Source organism: Oncorhynchus keta, chromosome 12, assembly GCF_023373465.1.
Source record: "Oncorhynchus keta strain PuntledgeMale-10-30-2019 chromosome 12, Oket_V2, whole genome shotgun sequence".
In the NCBI taxonomy this organism is placed as follows: Eukaryota; Metazoa; Chordata; class Actinopteri; order Salmoniformes; family Salmonidae; genus Oncorhynchus; species Oncorhynchus keta.
In genome coordinates, this window is record NC_068432.1 from 43,291,303 (window position 1) to 43,312,986 (window position 21,684).

The following is a 21,684-nucleotide window of genomic DNA, read 5'->3' on the forward strand; positions in this document are numbered from 1 at the left end:
GTATGGGGATGAGGTAGGTGAAAATGAGTGGGCTATTTACCAATAGACTATGTACAGCTGCAGCGATCGGTTAGCTGCTCAGATAGCTGATGTTTGAAGTTGGTGAGGGAGATAAGTCTCCAACTTCAGCGATTTTTGCAATTTGTTCCAGTCACAGGCAGCAGAGAAGCGTCTGCTAAATGGCATATATTATATTATTATATTACTGGAACGAAAGGCGGCCAAATGAGGGGTTGGCTTTAGGGATGATCATTGAGATACACCTGCTGGAGCGCGTGCTACGGATGGGTGTTGCCATCGTGACCAGTGAACTGAGATAAGGCGGAGCTTTACCTAGCATGGACTTGTAGATGACCTGGAGCCAGTGGGTCTGGCGACGAATATGTAGCGAGGGCCAGCCGACTAGAGCATACAAGTCGCAGTGGTGGGTGGTATAAGGTGCTTTAGTGACAAAACGGATGGCACTGTGATAAACTGCATCCAGTTTGCTGAGTAGAGTGTTGGAAGCCATTTTGTAGATGACATCGCCGAAGTCGAGGATCGGTATGATAGTCAGTTTTACTGGGGTAAGCTTGGCGGCGTGAGTGAAGGAGGCTTTGTTGCTGAATAGAAAGCCGACTCTTGATTTGATTTTCGATTGGAGATGTTTGATATGAGTCTGGAAGGAGAGTTTGCAGTCTAGCCAGACACCTAGGTACTTATAGATGTCCACATATTCAAGGTCGGAACCATCCAGGGTGGTGATGCTTGTCGGGCATGCGGGTGCAGGCAGCGATCGGTTGAAAAGCATGCATTTGGTTTTACTAGCATTTAAGAGCAGTTGGTGCACACGGAAGGAGTGTTGTATGGCATTGAAGCTTGTTTGGAGGTTAAATAGCACAGTGTCCAATGACGGGCCGAAAGTATATAGAATGGTGTCGTCTGCGTAGAGGTGGATCAGGGAATCGCCCGCAGCAAGAGCAACATCATTGATATATACAGAGAAAAGAGTCGGCCCGAGAATTGAACCCTGTGGCACCCCCATAGAGACTGCCAGAGGACGGGACAGCATGCCCTCCGATTTGACACACTGAACTCTGTCTGCAAAGTAATTGGTGAACCAGGCAAGGCAGTCATCCGAAAAACCGAGGCTACTGAGTCTGCCGATAAGAATATGGTGATTGACAGAGTCGAAGGCCTTGGCAAGGTCGATGAAGACGGCTGCACAGTACTGTCTTTTATCGATGGCGGTTATGATATCGTTTAGTACCTTGAGTGTGGCTGAGGTGCACCCGTGACCGGCTCGGAAACCAGATTGCACAGCGGAGAAGGTACGGTGGGATTCGAGATGGTCAGTGACCTGTTTGTTGACTTGGCTTTCGAAGACCTTAGATAGGCAGGGCAGGATGGATATAGGTCTGTAACAGTTTGGGTCCAGGGTGTCTCCCCCTTTGAAGAGGGGATGACTGCGGCAGCTTTCAATCCTTGGGGATCTCAGACGATATGAAAGAGAGGTTGAACAGGCTGGTAATAGGGGTTGCGACAATGGCGGCGGATAGTTTCAGAAATAGAGGGTCCAGATTGTCAAGCCCAGCTGATTTGTACGGGTCCAGGTTTTGCAGCTTGTTGTGGCTTCCTTTCGTCTTTACCATAGCCACTGCCCAAGCCTGAAGCGGGGTTGTTTGGTACGCATACAGTCCACACTCAAGGTTTCCAAACGGCCAAACATTCCATGACATCCAGGGATATGGTGCAACAAAAATGTTTATTCTTCTTATATCTAACAAATAAATGATTCTCCAATCAACTTAAAGCACAAAATACTTGATATGGAAAATACATATTATGACATGTCTGTATGTCTGTATGTCTGTATGTATGGTCAAAAACTATACCGCTCCCGCATCTAGCAAGGACTCCCTCTCCCGAAGGCCCAACTTCCTGCCTTTATCCTAACACACTTACCACAATACAATGAACAGGCAAGAGGGGGGGCCAAATGGCTGAGTTACACTAACAACAAATTAATATATCTCAATCAGGTAAATATAAATCATAAAGGTACGTACCTAATATTTAATCATTTACATTAATATTTAATATATTTACACAAATATACATGGAGCTCCATATGTTCGGTCTTTTATACAAATATGTCCAAATCGGCTCTAACATACCGGCCCCTAATTGTTGACTGCACTGAATGCACAACAATTACTTTAAATTCAAACGTAGAGCCAATACACAAAACATTCTATACCAGAGCACTATTACAGTTCGTAGCTATATACAAATATACAAGGTACCATATAGGAAAATAGTCCATAGATCTCAGTCTGAGTTGAAGTGTAAAGGTGTTCAACTTCGAAAAATGTCAAGAGTTTGACGTCCAAAAATGTATGACATCAAAGAATGTAAGAGTACGACATCAACGAATCAGAGGTGCACGTGATTCTAAGATGGAGCACTGTGTGTGTGTGTGTGTGTGTGTGTGTCACTCCGTCGCCTCAAGGAGCAGACAGAGTTTATTGATAGGTCTCTGTAAGATATTGGTCTTAGTCTTAACCATGACGCTCCGGACAAGACCTTTGGCCCCTGGCAAAGCCTCCACCACACGCCCCATTAGCCAAGAGTTCCTTGGGGCGGTGTCATCGACGATGACCACGAGGTCACCAGGACTGAAGTTTCTCTTAGTTTGTTTTGTTCCACTTGTTCCGCTCCTGCATAAGTGGAAGATACTCCCTGATCCATCTCTTCCAGAAGAGGTCAGTGATATATTGTACTTGCTTCCATCTCCTTCGTGAGTATAGGTCGCTTCTCTGGAATAGTCCTGGTGGCAGGACTGGCTTAGCTTTCAGATGAAGCAGATGGTTCGAGTCAGGGGTTCTAGATCATTAGGGTCATTTGTTACAGTAGTGATTGGTCTGTCATTCATAATCGCCTCAACTTCACACAAGGCTGTCTGCAAAGCCTCATCATCCAGTACTTGCTCTTTAAGGATTGAATAGAGGATCTTTTTCACCAGTTGGATCAACCTCTCCCATACCCCCCCCATGGTGGGCTCCAGATGGAGGGTTGAATGACCATGTCACTCCTTCCTTCAGTAATTCTTTTTGAATCTTGTTGTGATCCAGCTCTTTCATAGCTTCTCCTAGCTCTCTGTGTGTTCCAACAAAGTTGGTGCCATTGTCTGTTCTGATACTTGTTACTGGGCCCCTTCGACAGATGAACCTGCGCAGGGCATTGATGCAGGAATCAGTATCCAGATAACTAGCAACTTCTAGATGGACAGCTCGACTCACAAGGCAAGTAAAGATCACACCATAACGCTTCACATGAACGCGGCCTCGCTTCACCTCTATAGGGCCGAAGTAATCTATGCCCACATGGGTGAAAGGCGGCAAATCAGGTGACACCCGATCTTGTGGAAGGTCGGCCATCTTCTGTTCTCCAGCTCTAGCTTGCATCCGCCTGCAAAAGACACAGCTCTTAAGGATCTTCCTTGCTAAAGAGTTGGCACAGGGTATCCAATATCGCTGGCGAAGTCTAGAAAGCATGTGACCTCTCCCAGAGTGGCCAACCTGCTCATGGATGTGGAGTAAGATCAGTCTAGAGATGTAGGAGTCTTTGGGCAGGATCATAGGATTCTTTAGTTCCGTAGGCATAGCAGCTTTGCTTAACCTTCCTCCTACTCTCAGAATGCCATTGTCAACAATTGGATCAAGCTTACAGATTGAGCCACTTCTCTTGGCACATTGTTTTCCTTTCACAACTAGTGCAATTTCTTGTTTAAAGTGCTGCCGTTGTTCAAATCGAATGATGACCTTTTCTGCTTCATCTAGGTCATCCACAGACAGACTTTCTTTTCCAAACGTCAGTTTGAACTTGTCAATTTGTTCCTTCAGTGAGTTTGTCAGACTCTGATCTGATCTTGGATCAGTTTGAGAGATAATTTTCCTTTTCTGGCTTAACTGTAGAAGACGTTTCTTCAGTTTCAGCATCCAGGCAACTGCTTTCTTCAAGCTGTTCCATGTTGAATAGTACTCGATCAGTTTGCTGGTTGGACTCTTTTCTTCCACACTTGTATGGTTTACGATTAAGTCTTTTCTCACCTCTGGATCATCCGGAGGGATGGAGCCAAGCTCCTCGGGGACTTTCGGCCATTGAGTTTCTGGTTTCTCCAGGAATTCTGGTCCTTTATGCCATCTCTTTGAGTTCAGGAACATTTCAACGTATAATCCTCTTGAGGCATCATCGGCTGGGTTGTGTTTTGAGTTCAAATACCTCCACTGTTTTGCTTTCGATAGGTCACGGATCCTAGCAACCCTATTAGCCACAAAGGTATGGAATCTCTTGGTATCATTGCGGATGTATTTTAGCACAGACTGGCTGTCCGTCCAAAAAGTTGACTCCTCAAGTTCAATCTGGAGCTCCAACTTTAACATCCTGTCCACTCGCACTGCCAATGTTGCTGCAGCAAGTTCCAGTCTGGGGATTGTCATCTGCTTGAGTGGAGTCACCCTTGATTTCCCCAGTATGAATGCAATGTGAACCTTTTCCATACCGTTTGTGAACCTAAGGTAACTTGCCGTGCCATAACCTTGTTCACTTGCATCACCGAAGTGATGCAGCTGTGCCGTCTTGACTTGACCAAAGTTCTCAGGCATCATACACCTGTCTATCTGGAATCTGGAGAGCTGGTCCAGCTCTGAGAGCCATCTCTGCCATGAAATAGAGTGTTCTTCAGGGATGACTTCGTCCCATCCACACTTTAGCTTGCAGAGCACTTGAAGAATTTGCTTTGCCTTTAATACAAATGGGGCGAGGAAACCTAATGGATCATAAATAGAGCTGACAGTTGAGAGAATACCTCTTCTTGTAAGGGGTCTGTTCTTGACAGTGACTCGGAAGGTAAATGCATCACTTTCAATGTTCCATCGGATTCCAAGTGCTCTTTCAACAGGCAGCTTTTCTCTGTCCAGGTCCAGTTCTTTTATCTGCTTGGCTTTGTGTTCATCGGGGATAGAAGCCAGCACAGTGCGGCTGTTGCTGACCCACTTGGTCAATTTGAACCCACCCTGAAAGCACACATCCCTGAGGTTTTTCGTGAGAGCTATGGCTTGTACTTCTGTGGCCACTGACTTGAGGCAGTCATCAACATAGAAGTTGGACTTGACTGTTTGAATTACCGCTTCATCGTACCTCTCACAGTTGTCTTCTGCCATGGTACAATTGCTAAGAGGACCGTTCATCACCCATCCAAAGAGGGTTTTCACTGCATACGGTCCGTTGCCTTGGCTATTTATGATTTTCCAGGGTTCCATTGCCTTTGGAGCATTTACGCCAATCAGGAGTTCGACGTCGGCGTCAATTTCCTTCAACTGAACTTCTTTCAGGTATGGCCACCTTTTGAGATCTTTCTGAGTGGGAATGTTCTCTCTTGTCACTGGGATCTTATTTTGGGTGTAGACCTTTGGTAATGCAAGAAATGTGTCACCTTCCACATTGCCAATCTCTAATCCAAATATCTCAAAGCTCTTGGTAGGACTCTCCTGCCCCATTGTGCGTAGCAGAATTTCAGTCTCACTGCCTTTAGCTTGCAACTGCCTCATGAGTCTCTCCGTACAAAATGTTGCTGAGCTACCAGAATCGAGAAATGCATAGGTTAACGTAGACTTGCTTCCATTTGCCATCTTTACTTGAACTGGCACAATCGCAAGTGCACAATCTGTACCGGCCCCGGTATCTTCACCAGCTTCCAGTGAAACAAGAGCACTGCTGACAGTCTCCTCCCGCTTTACTGCTACACCCCTCGTATCTGCCTTCAGAGATCTAAATCTCTCTCTTCCTTCAATGTGCAGGATAGTGGGGTGCTTTCTTTGACATTTCTGACAGGTCATCCTTCTTTTACATTCTTTGCTTAAGTGTCCTCTCATCAAACAGCCAAAACAAAGGCCTTTTGATCTCAGAAACTCAACCTTGGCTTCGTGTGGCTGTGCCTTCACCTGTTGGCAGTCGACCAGGAAATGCTCACCAGTGCAAAATACACATGAGATACTGGGAGCATCAGAAGGGTAGGTGCCTGGTTTCTTGATTTTGAATGTTTGTTCTTTTAGAGGTTTTTCCGAGTTACAATCTGCCAGTACATCTACTGCAGTGGCAAAGCTGCTTCCCCTACTCTTGGACTTGAACTGCTGTTTAAAGTCAGCTTCTGTTTTGGCTTTAAAAAACCTTTTGTTGGTCAGGGGATCTTGGATATCTCCGTACAACGGATCCTGCAGTATTTTTGCCTGTTTTTCCATGAACGTCACAAGGTCACTGAACTGGGCCCTCAGGTGGCTTCTCTCTAAAATATCACATGCCGTAGACCTCCATTTTTCCCTTAGTTTGTAGGGAAGTTTTGACATGATCAACTTTATGTTGGAGGGAAGATTAAGCTCTTCCATGTTCTGTAGGTCTTGCATAGCGTTACAGCATCCTCTAAGATAGAGTGCATAGCCACCCAGTCCCTTTCCATCATCCGGTTTGATGTTTATCCAGTTCCAAGCTTTTTCCATGTAAGCAGTGGTGACTTTGATTTCATTGCCAAAGTGTTCCTTTAACAACCTCTTAGCCTCTGCATAGCCTCTTCTGGCTTCCATATGCAGACAACTACGGACTAGATCCTTGGGCTGACCAGAGGTGTACTGTTCCAGGTAATAGAGCCTATCCTGGTGGCTGCTTGTCTTATCTTCTATTCCATGCTCAAATGCACGCATAAATGGCCTAAAGTTTAGAGGATCACCGTCAAACATAGGTATCTCCCGAACAGGGAGTGTGGCCTGTTTGTGCTGTAGTACAAGGAGGTCAGCAATTTCATTCTGCCTTTGCATGACAGTAGTGAGGTTATCATGGCTGGTATTATGGCTGATACCCGCAGTGTTGATTCTGTGTTGATTGCTAGACCTTGATGTTGGCTGCTGAAGGGTGTGGTTTATGACTGTTTTCTGAATAGGTTTTGATGGCTTTGTGGTCGGTTGTTGTAAAACTCTTTGTAGTGGGGTCTTTGGAACTGCACCTAATGCAGCAAATGCAACAGGTGATGGTTCAGGTTCCTTATAGACCTCGGGTTCCTGGTTCTCAAAATAAGAGTTCATTCCATCTTCTTGGCTTAGAAAATGGGCTGCCACAGAATGGGATTGAGAAGTTGACTCAACACTCTCCAGAACCTTCAGTTTGGCATTATATGCTGCTATGTCCGTTTCCAGTGCCATTTTTTCCATCCTAACATTCAGTTGAGCTTTCTGTTGTTCCAGTTGAGCTTTCTCCAGTTCCAATGCATGCTTGTCCTGTAATGATGCTTGGCGAGCTAGTAGAGCTGCTCTTTCTGCCTCAGCTTTTAGGCGTGCAGAGGACACTGAGGAAGCAGTTTTAGAGGACTTCGTTTTACTTGATGTTTTTGACACATTGGAAATGCTGTCGTGTGGTTCAATGAGCGTTTGTGGCTCGATTTCAGCTTTTTTCCATATTTCCACCTCTTTCAGGAAATGTTCATAAGTTCTCATTCTTGGTTGATAATAGTTAATGCTCTCCTGTTCGTGTTCCTCCTCTGTGACCAGCTCTAGCACAGAATTATGAGCATTCTTAAAGTCATTGAGAACAGCATGGAATGCTTCGAGACTCTCATCCACAGTTTCAATGTTTCCTCCATCAACAAGAAGGGCTTTTATTTCATTCATTTTGCGTGTACATACTCCAAGTTTGCCTCTCCGAGCTGCATAGAGTGAATTTAGATGCTCCTCTGCTCTCTCCAGTGGAGTCTTATTTGGGGTTTCATCCTCCATCATTCACTTTTAGTTCACTCAATTTACAATGATACAGTTGTTGGTTTTTGATTGTTAAACGTAATGCCCCTTTTGACCTCCTTTAATGCTTTAAAACACAGTCCTCCATTTCAGCATATTGACCCATTTGAATTGAACATGTGCAAGTTCGGCATTTTAGATGCGTTTTAAACATTTCATCCCATTATAAGTTGTCCCTTTAATGAAGTTTAAACACGCAATATCTTTAGATCCTTAGATTGCATTCGTTGCGTTGATGCATTGCATTTCCACGTTAGGCCAAATATTAGACATAAGATTAGGCTACATTGTGCGTAGAATCTCAGTGTTTCCCAAACTTAAACTTCTTAATTGTTTTCACAACGCTGTGTTTTGAATTCCATTCCCAAGTTTATCAAACATTCCAATTAAAAGCACATTTGCGCTTCCATAATATGCATGATCAAATGATCGCATTGAACAGGGCAGCTCATTCATTCGCAGTGGTTACTCACGGCTGGCGAATTCTAGGAGTTCAAATCCTTCCAAGCGAGCTGTCCTTACGATCCGAATGCAATTACAAATAGAACAATATCCAGCGTGTGTCCGAACCGGAGATTTCCTTCCGATAGTAATCCTTCACGGAGTTTTTTGACTTGATTGTTGTGGCTTCCTTTCGTCTTTACCATAGCCACTGCCCAAGCCTGAAGCGGGGTTGTTTGGTACGCATACAGTCCACACTCAAGGTTTCCAAACGGCCAAACATTCCATGACATCCAGGGATATGGTGCAACAAAAATGTTTATTCTTCTTATATCTAACAAATAAATGATTCTCCAATCAACTTAAAGCACAAAATACTTGATATGGAAAATACATATTATGACATGTCTGTATGTCTGTATGTCTGTATGGTCAAAAAACTATACCGCTCCCGCATCTAGCAAGGACTCCCTCTCCCGAAGGCCCAACTTCCTGCCTTTATCCTAACACACTTACCACAATACAATGAACAGGCAAGAGGGGGGGCCAAATGGCTGAGTTACACTAACAACAAATTAATATATCTCAATCAGGTAAATATAAATCATAAAGGTACGTACCTAATATTTAATCATTTACATTAATATTTAATATATTTACACAAATATACATGGAGCTCCATATGTTCGGTCTTTTATACAAATATGTCCAAATCGGCTCTAACACAGCTCTTTCAGAACATCTGCTATCTGGATTTGGGTAAAGGAGAACCTGGGGAGGCTTGGGCGAGGAGCTGTTGGCCGAGGTTGGAGTAGCCAGGCGGAAGGCATGGCCAGCCGTTGAGAAATGCTTATTGAAGTTTTCGATAATCATGGATTTTTATCGGTGGTGACCGTGTTACGTAGCCTCAGTGCAGTGGGCAGCTGGGAGGAGGTGCTCTTGTTCTCCATGGACTTCACAGTGTCCCAGAACTTTTGGAGTTGGAGCTACAGGATGCAAACTTCTGCCTGAAGAAGCTGGCCTTAGCTTTCCTGACTGACTGCGTGTATTGGTTCCTGACTTCCCTGAACAGTTGCATATCGCGGGGACTATTCGATGCTATTGCAGTCCGCCACAGGATGTTTTTGTGCTGGTCGAGGGCAGTCAGGTCTGGAGTGAACCAAGGGCTGTATCTGTTCTTAGTTCTGCATTTTTTGAACGGAGCATGCTTATCTAAAATGGTGAGGAAGTTACTTTTAAAGAATGACCAGGCATCCTCAACTGACAGGATGAGGTCAATGTCCTTCCAGGATACCCGGGCCAAGTCGATTAGAAAGGCCTGCTCACAGAAGTGTTTTAGGGAGCGTTTGACAGTGATGAGGGTTGGTCGTTTGACTGCGGCTCCGTAGCGGATACAGGCAATGAGGCAGTGATCGCTGAGATCCTGGTTGAAGACAGCGGAGGTGTATTTGGAGGGCCAGTTGGTCAGGATGACGTCTATGAGGGTGCCCTTGTTTACAGAGTTAGGGTTGTACCTGGTGGGTTCCTTGATGATTTGTGTGAGATTGAGGGCATCTAGCTTAGATTGTAGGACTGCCGCGGTGTTAAGCATATCCCAGTTTAGGTCACCTAACAGAACAAACTCTGAAGCTAGATGGGGGGGCGATCAATTCACAAATGGTGTCAAATCAAATCAAATCAAAATGTATTTGTCACATACACATGGTTAGCAGATGTTAATGCGAGTGTAGCGAAATGCTTGTGCTTCTAGTTCCGACAATGCAGTAATAACCAAAAAGTAATCTAACTAACAATTCCAAAACTACTGTCTTATGCACAGTGTAAGGGGATAAAGAATATGTACATAAGGATATATGCATGAGTGATGGTACAGGGCAGCATACAGTAGATGGTATCGAGTACAGTATATACATATGAGATGAGTATGTAGGCAAAGTAAACAAAGTGGCATAGTTAAAGTGGCTAGTGATACATGTAAGGATGCAGTCAATGATATAGAGTACAGTATATACGTATGCATATGAGATGAAAAATGTAGGGTAAGTAACATTATATAAGGTAGCATTGTTTAAAGTGGCTAGTGATATATTTACATCATTTCCCATCAATTCCCATTATTAAAGTGGCTGGAGTTGGGTCAGTGTCAATGTCAGTGTGTTGGCAGCAGCCACTCAATGTTAGTGGTGGCTGTTTAACAGTCTGATGGCCTTGGGATAGAAGCTGTTTTTCAGTCTCTCGGTCCCAGCTTTGATGCACCTGTACTGACCTCGCCTTCTGGATGATAGCGGGGTGAACAGGCAGTGGCTCGGGTGGTTGATGTCCTTGATGATCTTTATGGCCTTCCTGTAACATCGGGTGGTGTAGGTGTCCTGGAGGGCAGGTAGTTTGCCCCCGGTGATGCGTTGTGCAGACCTCACTACCCTCTGGAGAGCCTTACGGTTGAGGGCGGAGCAGTTGCCGTACCAGGCGGTGACACAGCCCGCCAGGATGCTCTCGATTGTGCATCTGTAGAAGTTTGTGAGTGCTTTTGGTGACAAGCCGAATTTCTTCAGCCTCCTGAGGTTGAAGAGGCGCTGCTGCGCCTTCTTCACGACGCTGTCTGTGTGAGTGGACCAATTCAGTTTGTCTGTGATGTGTATGCTGAGGAACTTAAAACTTGCTACCCTCTCCACTACTGTTCCATCGATGTGGATAGGGGGGTGTTCCCTCTGCTGTTTCCTGAAGTCCACAATCATCTCCTTAGTTTTGTTGACGTTGAGTGTGAGGTTATTTTCCTGACACCACACTCCGAGGGCCCTCACCTCCTCCCTGTAGGCCGTCTCGTCGTTGTTGGTAATCAAGCCTACCACTGTTGTGTCGTCCGCAAACTTGATGATTGAGTTGGAGGCGTGCGTGGCCACGCAGTCGTGGGTGAACAGGGAGTACAGGAGAGGGCTCAGAACGCACCCTTGTGGGGCCCCCGTGTTGAGGATCAGCGGGGAGGAGATGTTGTTGCCTACCCTCACCACCTGGGGGCGGCCCGTCAGGAAGTCCAGTACCCAGTTGCACAGGGCGGGGTCGAGATCTTTAACCCACGTTCTAATGAACTCGCACACCGAATCAGCGTATTCGTCAATATTGTTATCTGACGCAATACGAAACATGTCCCAGTCCACGTGATGGAAGCAGTCTTGGAGTGTGGAGTCAGCTTGGTCGGACCAGCGTTGGACAGACCTCAGCGTGGGAGCCTCTTGTTTAAGTTTCTGTCTGTAGGCAGGGATCAACAAAATGGAGTCGTGGTCAGCTTTTCCGAAAGGGGGGCGGGGCAGGGCCTTATATGCGTCGCGGAAGTTAGAGTAACAATGATCCAAGGTTTTACCACCCCTGGTTGCGCAATCGATATGCTGATAAAATTTAGGGACTCTTGTTTTCAGATTAGCTTTGTTAAAATCCCCAGCTACAATGAATGCAGCCTCCGGATAAATGGTTTCCAGTTTGCAAAGAGTTAAATAAAGTTTGTTCAGAGCCATCGATGTGTCTGCTTGGGGGGGATATATACGGCTGTGATTATAATCGAAGAGAATTCTCTTGGTAGATAATGCGGTCTACATTTGATTGTGAGGAATTCTAAATCAGGTGAACAGAAGGATTTGAGTTCCTGTATGTTTCGTTCATCACATCATGTCTTGTTAGTCATGAGGCATACGCCCCCGCCACTCTTCTTACCAGAAAGATGTTTGTTTCTGTCGGCGCGATGCGTGGAGAAACCCGTTGGCTGCACCGCCCCGGATAGCGTCTCTCCAGTGAGCCATGTTTCTGTGAAGCAGAGAACGTTACAGTCTCTGATGTCCCTCTGGAATGCTACCCTTGCTCGGATTTCATCAACCTTGTTGTCAAGAGACTGGACATTGGCAAGAAGAATGCTAGGGAGTGGTGCACGATGTGCCCGTGTCCGGAGTCTGACCAGAAGACCGCAACGTTTCCCTCTTTTACGAAGTCGTTTTTTGGGGTCGCTGCATGGGATCAATTCAGTTGACCTGTTTGTAAGGCAGAACACAGGATCCGCGTTGCGGAAAACATTCTTGGTCGTACTGATGGTGAGTTGACGCTGATCTTATATTCAGTAGTTCTTCTCGACTGTATGTAATGAAACCTAAGATGACCTGGGGTACTAATGTAAGAAATAACACGTAAAAAAACAAACTGCATAGTTTCCTAGGAACGCGAAGCGAGGCGGCCATCTCTGTCGGCGCCGGAAGTTCACAGCTGGGAGCTGAGGGGGGTCGGTAGCAGGCGGCAACAGTGAGAGACTTATTTCTGGAGAGAGTAATTTTCAAAATTAGTAGTTTGAACTGTTTGGGTATGGACCTGAAAACTATGACATTACTTTGCAGGCTATCTCTGCAGTAGACTGCAACTCCTCCCCCTTTGGCAGTTCTATCTTGACGGAAGATGTTATAGTTGGGTATGGAAATCTCTGAATTTTTGGTGGCCTTCCTGAGCCAGGATTCAGACACGGCAAGGACATCAGGGTTAGTAGAGTGTGCTAAAGCAGTGAGTAAAACAAACTTAGGGAGGAGGCTTCTGATGTTGACATGCATGAAACCAAGGCTTTTTCGATCACAGAACTCAACAAATGAGGGTGCCTGGAGACATGCAGGGCCTGGGTTTACCTCCACATCACCCGCGGAACAGAGAAGGAGTAGTATGAGGGTGCGGCTAAAGGCTGCGGCTAAAGGCTATCAAAACTGGTCGCCTAGAGCGTTGGGGACAGAGAATAAGAGGAGCAGGTTTCCGGGCATGGTAGAATATATTCAGGGCATAATGCGCAGACAGGGGTATGGTTGGGTGCGGGTACAGCGGAGGTAAGCCCAGGCACTGGGTGATGATGAGAGGTTGTATCACTGGACATGCTGGTTGTAATGTGTAAGGTCACCCACCGCATGTGTGGGAGGTAGGACAAAGGAGGTGAGAAGGGTGAGAGGAGAGAGGGGATAAAGAGAGGAAAGAGAGGGGAGTGATAGGAGGGAGAGAGAGGGAGAGGAGAAAGAGGGTAGTGAGGGGAGAGCGAGGAGAGAGAGAGGGGAGAGGGGGAAGAGAAGGGTGTGAGGGGATAAAGAGAGGAGAGAGAGAGGGGATAAAGGGAGGAAAGAGGGAGAGATAGAGAGAGGGGCGAGAGAGAGAAGGGAGAGGGGGGCGAGAGGAGAGAGTGAGGGGATAAAGAGAGGAGAGAGGGGATAAAGCGGGAAGAGATATGGGAGAGAGAGGGGTGAGAGGAGAGAGTGAGGGGATAAATAGAGGAGAGGGGAGAAAGAGAGAAGGGAGATGGGGAGAGGGGGGATTAAGAGAGGAGAGAGAGAGAGGGGATAAAGAGAGGGAAGAGAGACATGGGAGAGAGAGTGGAGAGATATGGGAGAGGAGTGATAGGAGAGAGAGAGAGAGAGAGAGGGGCGAGAGAGGGGGAGGAGAGAGAGGGAAGAGAGATAGGGGAGAGAGCGAGGAGTGGGAGGAGAGAAAGGGGAGAGAGGGTGGGTAAAGAGAGGGAAGAGATATGGGAGAGAGGAGTGAAAGTGAGGGGATAAATAGAGGAGAGGGGATAAAGAGAGGAAAGAGAGAAGGGTGATTGGGGAGAGAGAGGGGAGAGAGAAGGGATAAAGGGGAGAGAGAAGGGAGAGAGTGAGGGGATAAAGAGAGGAGAGAGAGGGGATAAAGGGAGAGAGATGGGGGAGAGAGGGGAGAGAGAGAGGAGAGAGAGAGAGAGGGGCAAGGGGAGAGAGGGGGGAGAGAGAGAAGGGTGAGAGGAGAGAGTGAGGGGATAAAGAGAGGAGAGAGGGGATAAAGAGAGAGGGGAGAGAGGGGAGAGAGGAGTGAGAGGAGAGAGGGGGAGAGAGAGGGGCGAGGGGAGAGAGGACAGGGAGAGAGGACAGGGGAGAAAGGGAGGAGAGAGAGGAGAGATGGAGGGGAGGGAGAGAGAGGAGAGATGGAGGGGAGAGAGAGAGAGGAGAGAGAGGGGATACAGAAAGGAGAGAGAGAGAGAGGAGTGTGTGGGTGGAAGCTCAATCTGAGTGTTTATGGAAGGCAGGAGTCAGTCAGTGCACTAGCTTATGATGTCAGTGTGTGTGTGTGTGTGTCAGTCGAGTTATACTGCCTCTCTTTGAGGGAAGCTGTGGCCCCCGTGCCCTAGCACTGTGGGTTGAATCTAATAGAAAGGCTCCACAAGTGCCCTCACCAAGCTGAAACCAAGCCGGAAGCCATCTCCAGCTAGCAGTGCTTTCAGGTGGCTGGCGTGAGTGTAGGTGCAGTAGAATAGAACGTAGCCTATAGGCATTGCAGGCTTTGGCTTTTCCTGCGTGAACAATGATGTAAGACTATGATTGAGAGGCTGTAAATGAATACCACCCACAACCTGGGGCCCACACTCTGTTCTCTGTAAATCATGAAACCATCCTTATGTAATATGACTCAAATCAAATTGTATTCGTCACATGCTTTGTAAACAACAGGTCTTGACTAACGGTGAAATGCTTCCTTACCCTTTCCAACAATGCAGAGAGAAAGAAAATAGAGAAATATTAGTAAAAGTCAAACAAGATCAGCTCTTTTGTCTTGCTGATGTTGAGGATATAGTTTGTTGTCCTGGCAACACACTGCCAGGTCTCTGACCTCCTCCCTATAGGCTCCAATTTTAAGATGACACGCCCACTGTTGATGGAGGCGGGTCATTGCTACTAAAACATCTGTAGCTATCAGAAAAGATGTTTGTTTCTCAAGTTCCATTGATCAACTTTCAATGGTCTTGATTTATGCTGAATTTGGCATTTCAATTGATTTATGTCCAATTGATGTAGAATTTTTTTATTACCAATACATTGGTAACATTTATAAACTTTCAGTTAATAGATTATAAAGTCAAACTAATCATCAGTAATGAAACACTAGTTGAAAATGTGTGCTTGTTCATTTGGTTCTTGCCAAAATGTGTAATAATTGCATGACTGTTGTGCTTTAGTGTCACGATCGTTTGTAGAAACGGACCAAGGCCAAGCGGATGTTGAGTTCCACATCATTTTAATGATAAAGTGAAACTGACAAAGACAAAAACAAATAAACAATAAACTAACAACGAACCGTGACAACAGAGATGCTTTGTGCACTAACTCAAAACAATATCCCATAAACACAGGTGGGGAAAAACAGCTACTTAAATATGATCCCCAATTAGAGACAACGACTACCTGCTGCCTCTAATTGGGAATCATACACAATCACCAACATGGAAAAACAAACCTAGAACCCACATATAAATCAACTAGACTACCCCCCAGTCTGACTACCCCCTGACCTACTATACCATAGAAAATAAGGACCCTTTATGGTCAGGACGTGACATTTAGTATTTTTTATTCTTACTGTAAAGTATTTTCAAATGTAAAACCACAAGGTCTGAGACAATTTAGACAGTATGTACCAGTCAAACGTTTGGACACCTACTCATTCAAGGGTTTTTCTTTATTTTTACTATTTTCTACATTGTAGAATAATAGTGAAGACATCAAAACTATAAAATAACACATATAGAATTATGTAGTAATCAAAAAAGTGTTCAACAAATCAAAATATATTTTAGATTCTTAAAAGTAGCCGCCCTTTGCCTTGATGACAGCTTTGCACGCTCTTGACATTCTCTAAAACATCTTCACCTGGACCACTTTTCCAACAGTCTTGAAGGAGTTCCCACATATAATGAGCACCAAATGACAGCTTTCCACTGTTCTAATGTATGTTACTCGTGTTTCTTGGCCCAAGCAAGTCTCTTCTTATTTTTGGTGTTCTTTAGTAGTAGTTTCTTTGCAGCAATTCGACCATGAAGGCTTGATTCATGCAGTCTCTTCTGAACAGTTGATGCTGAGATGTGTTACTTGAACTCTGTGAAGTTTTTATTTGGGCTACAATTTCTGAGGTACAGTTAACTCTAATGAACTTATCCTCTGCAGCAGAGGTAAATATGTCTTCCTTTCCTGTGGCGGTCCTCGTGAGAGCCAGTTTCATCATTGCGCTTGATGGTTTTTGCGACTGCACTTGAAGAAACTTTCAAAGTTCTTGAAATGTTCTGTATTGACTGATCTACTTTGAAGAATCTCAAATATATTTTGATTTGTTTTGGTTACTACATGATTCCATATGTGTTATTTCATAGTGTTGCTGTATTTACTATTATTATATTTTGTAAAAAAAGAGTAAAATAAAGAAAAACATTTGAATGAGTAGGTGTGTCCAAACTTTTCACTGGTACTGTATTTCACACTCCATATGGTGGACCAGAGCTGTTGGAGAGCGCAAAAAACCTGGCCATGCCATATGCCTTCACACACTCCCTCTATCTCTCTAGCAAATGTCCTTTTCACTTTTTCCTTCTCACAAAACATTATATGTAACATTATGGTCCTATGTCGTTCAAAGAGAATCGATGGCTAGCAAACTGACCAATGAGAGTGCGCTAACGTTTCGCTATTTCTGATTCTTCACTGTGATTGGAAAGAGAATCGATGGCTGGCAAACTGACCAATGAGAGTGCGCTAACGTTTCGTTTTTTCTGATTCTTCACTGTGATTGGCTTACTGCCATGCAAAACGATCCGCCTCTAAGCCTATTATAGGCTGTTTCACCGCTTTCTGTAAGTCATTTGAATACGGCTGGTCGTGGTCACAGTTTCAAATTACTTGTGATTCGAAGGACTGCATGGACACAATGGAATAGGAATTTCACGCTCTGAAAACACTGATCGGTAGTATTCATATGCTTTTTGTGCTCATATTTCCGAGGAAATATGTGATTTGAAGATGAATTTCTTACATATGATATTATTTTGCAAAGACTTGGAATAGCTGTATTTGATACACATAGTCTGTTAGTTTTTTTTCTAGTCCGGGTAAGTTGATCACAATATGTCCATTATGAAAGTCTTATTAATTGTAACAAGGAAACATGCTGGGAACTTTCCAGACAAGTGTTAGGCTGTGCTATGCATTCCCAATAGATTTCTAATGACCGTGCTTTCAATGGGGTTGAGGGTTGCACTTTGAATGAAGACAAAAACGGCTTATGATGGCAGATCTTGACTTTTACAAACAAAAATTATATGCAAAATCACTTACAAATCCCAGTCATTTATATATGATATAATTACAGCTAATTTCAGTTGTTCTGTACTTCAATTGTGTTATTGTTTTGCTTTAGTCTGCAGCATAATGCCTGCCTGTGTAATTACTTGCCTGGCATGCATTATCCTACGTTACTCACTAGTGTTGTGACAGACTGTGGTTCAGCTCAAGTTCTATGGAAGACTGCTTTCCACATAATACGACCGCGCGAGTCAAGAGTAATAAACAGTACCAGGGGAGTGGGTTGGGTGGGTTGTGATTATCCTGTCTGTGCTACAGTACAGTACATTGGTTAGTTAGCTTGCAACAGTTAGCTGGATACTGGGCTGAGAAACATAACAGGGTGAGACATGAGATTTCTTAAAAAACCATATCCATCTTATTAGATACTATCTTATTTTATTACTCTACATTTGCTTCTCTATCAGATTTTAGTTCTTATCTCTTTCTAGACTAGGGAACAGGCAAAACAAGGTGGGACATGTGGGAATGAGATATTTTATTCCCTCCATTTTATAAACAGTATCCATCTTATTGGACGTTATATCCAAGATAGATACAGTATATTGTACTGTAAATCAGTCTTATTTTCTGACTCTTATTTTATTGGCTCTTTTATCAGATAGATTGAGTTCTTATCTGTTTCCACCTAAACCTTTAAACCCATTCAACCCCAGCCAGGCTAGTTTAGTGTAAGCCTGTTGAGTCAGTCAGAGAATGTCACTTTCATTCAAATGTAGTAGGTCTATCTAGTACACTGTAAAGGGGTTACTGTGAATTTGATAGTAGCTTACAGGCAGCTCGGGGGCAAGTCAAATTCTATATTTCATATTACAGTACTCCTACTTTAATACAAAGACAATATCAAAGCAAGTGCTACACAATAACAATACCGTATAATTGACTGTATTATATGTTTTTTTTTAAAGAAGTAAATGCTACCGTAATCGGATTGGATTAATGAAATTCATTGAGGGGAGGGGTTTGTATTTCACAGTAATTTACTGTCAATACAAGGGATTGGTGCAAGCAGGTTGGCTCCTCAGGTAAAGGGTTTTTACACATAACAGTATATTATTTAATATTTGGTGTTTCAGATCACTTGCACTTCTAGAGGCCTTAAGAAGGGCTTCCAAACTGCAGCGACTACAGGGCAAAACAGACCAAAAGGACATGAAAAACAATGCTCAAACATCACTGTTTAAGATTTGCTGCCATTCCAGTCTGTCCCCTATACAAATTGATGGGGCACTATAACCACATATGCGTTAAATTGGTACAGCATTTTCACTCACTGGTGCAACAAATATAGCCTCTTACAAGGCACTCCTCAAAATATGTCAATGAGCCAGAAACAACAATAACATGCACCCACTAGTGGTCACTGTATTATGTGGCGTGGAATTACAGTACCATTCAAAATACAGCAATTATTTCCCTGTCCACAACATTTTCCCACAATGCATCATTTACAGTATGATACAGTATTGTTGATAATACGCAACATTACCATATCATTGACTGTTTTCCAGTTACAGCGTAGATCTAATCTTTACTGTGCCCCCACACAGTAGACTAAAGAATCAGCAGTAGACGGGATATGAGACAGTGACACAGTCAGGCTTATACCAGCATGGTGTAGACTAAAGACTCAGCAGTAGAAGGGATATGAGACAGTGACACAGTCAGGCTTATACCAGCATGGTGTCGACAGACAGTAATAGGGTAACATTATAGTAACTTCACACACACTGCTAGTACTTATTACATAAGTTGTTACAGTTCAGCTTGTCTCTCTCTCTTACACACGCAAGCATGCACACACACACACACACACACACACACACACACACACACACACACACACACACAGACACACACAATATCTTTCTTAGGGAAATAACACTGAATTGAAACCATGAAAAATAAAGTGATCAGTTAGGAGTTTAAGAGAAGAACAACAAAGATTGAACATTGTTTTTATATTTTCACATCTCTTCAACAGGTCAACATGCCTCCCACGACACCGTATGCTGGCAAGTTCAGTACCAGCACTTATAACAACAACATTCATCCCCACAAATACCACCAGCCCATGGAAGTGAGCTACGGGGACATGTGCTACCATGACAACAGTCTTGTTTCTGGCTCCCTGGAGGCCCTAATACAACATTTAGTTCCCACAGTGGACTACTACCCTGACGTGAGTGCTATCTCTGCTCCAAGAACAACAACAACATGAAACATGAACAATGGAATCATACACACATATTTGGGTAAAAACAGGCTTAATGCATTACAAGTTCTATTCTTCAAGAACATGATGCTAGTGCTGTTATCTCTGGTCCAATACGATCTCTCAGGGGGACCTAATGACAACAACAAAAACATAAATTATGGACTTTTATTATGGACAAATAGAATACAGCTATATTCTGTGTTGTGTGTACTAATTAAGTCCATAAAGCATTCATAAGTTCTATCCTCCAAGAATGAATGGGTACAGTATACCATATATTATTTGCTGATTTCACAACTGAATAGCAGGAAAGGTGCCAGTATGTGCTGGGTTTATGCTGGGTTGATACTGGCTTTATGCTGGGTTGATACTGGGTTTATGCTGGGTTGATACTGGCTTTATGCTGAGTTGATACTGGGTTTATGCTGGGTTTATACTGGCTTTATGCTGGGTTGATACTGGCTTTATGCTGGGTTGATACTGGCTTTATGCTGGGTTGATACTGGCTTTATGCTGGGTTGATACTGGCTTTATGCTGGGTTGATACTGGCTTTATGCTGGGTTGATACTGGCTTTATGCTGGGTTGATACTGGCTTTATGCTGGGTTGATACTGGCTTTATGCTGGGTTGATACTGGCTTTATGCTGGGTTGATACTGGCTTTATGCTGGGTTGATACTGGCTTTATGCTGAGTTGATACTGGCTTTATGCTGGGTTGATTCTGGGTTGATACTGGGTTTATGCTGAGTTGATACTGGGTTTATGCTGAGTTGATACTGGGTTTATGCTGAGTTGATACTGGGTTTATGCTGAGTTGATACTGGGTTTATGCTGAGTTGATACTGGGTTTATGCTGAGTTGATACTGGGTTTATGCTGAGTTGATACTGGGTTTACGCTGAGTTGATACTGGGTTTACGCTGAGTTGATACTGGGTTTACGCTGAGTTGATACTGGGTTTACGCTGAGTTGATACTGGGTTTACGCTGAGTTGATACTGGGTTTACGCTGAGTTGATACTGGGTTTACGCTGAGTTGATACTGGGTTTACGCTGAGTTGATACTGGGTTTACGCTGAGTTGATACTGGGTTTACGCTGAGTTGATACTGGGTTTACGCTGAGTTGATACTGGGTTTACGCTGAGTTGATACTGGCTTTACGCTGAGTTGATACTGGCTTTACGCTGAGTTGATACTGGCTTTACGCTGAGTTGATACTGGCTTTACGCTGAGTTGATACTGGCTTTACGCTGAGTTGATACTGGCTTTACGCTGAGTTGATACTGGCTTTACGCTGAGTTGATACTGGCTTTACGCTGGGTTGATACTGGCTTTACGCTGGGTTGATACTGGCTTTACGCTGGGTTGATACTGGCTTTACGCTGGGTTGATACTGGCTTTACGCTGGGTTGATACTGGCTTTACGCTGGGTTGATACTGGCTTTACGCTGGGTTGATACTGGCTTTACGCTGGGTTGATACTGGCTTTACGCTGGGTTGATACTGGCTTTACGCTGGGTTGATACTGGCTTTACGCTGGGTTGATGCTGGGTTGATACTGGGTTTACTCTGGGGTGATACTGGGTTTATTCTGGGGTGATACTGGGTTTATGCTGGGGTGATACTGGATTGATTCTGGGTTTATTCTGGGGTGATACTGGGTTTATGCTGTGTTGATACTGGGTTTATTCTGGGGTGATACTGGGTTTACTCTGGGGTGATACTGGGTTTACGCTGAGTTGATACTGGGTTTACGCTGAGTTGATACTGGGTTTACGCTGAGTTGATACTGGGTTTACGCTGAGTTGATACTGGCTTTGCGCTGAGTTGATACTGGCTTTACGCTGAGTTGATACTGGCTTTACGCTGAGTTGATACTGGCTTTACGCTGAGTTGATACTGGCTTTACGCTGAGTTGATACTGGCTTTACGCTGAGTTGATACTGGCTTTACGCTGAGTTGATACTGGCTTTACGCAGGGTTGATACTGGCTTTACGCAGGGTTGATACTGGCTTTACGCAGGGTTGATACTGGCTTTAC

At 44.3% G+C, this 21,684-nt stretch overlaps 1 protein-coding gene across 3 annotated transcripts in view; it reads left to right on the forward strand.

Moving 5' to 3' along the window:
* LOC118391538 (ras-GEF domain-containing family member 1B-B-like) overlaps window positions 1-21,684 on the forward strand; it is a 41,646-nt gene that overhangs the window by 10,897 nt on the left and 9,065 nt on the right. The window contains exons 1-2 of one of the 3 annotated variants that reach the window (XM_052458408.1): window positions 16,909-17,028; window positions 19,410-19,607. In XM_052458408.1, the coding sequence (XP_052314368.1) occupies window positions 19,416-19,607 (192 nt within the window). In that variant the 5' untranslated portion in view covers window positions 16,909-17,028; window positions 19,410-19,415. Of the gene's footprint in view, window positions 1-16,908; window positions 17,173-19,409; window positions 19,608-21,684 lie in introns of those variants that run through there. The other 2 variants (XM_052458407.1, XM_052458409.1) reach the window with 2 other exon arrangements.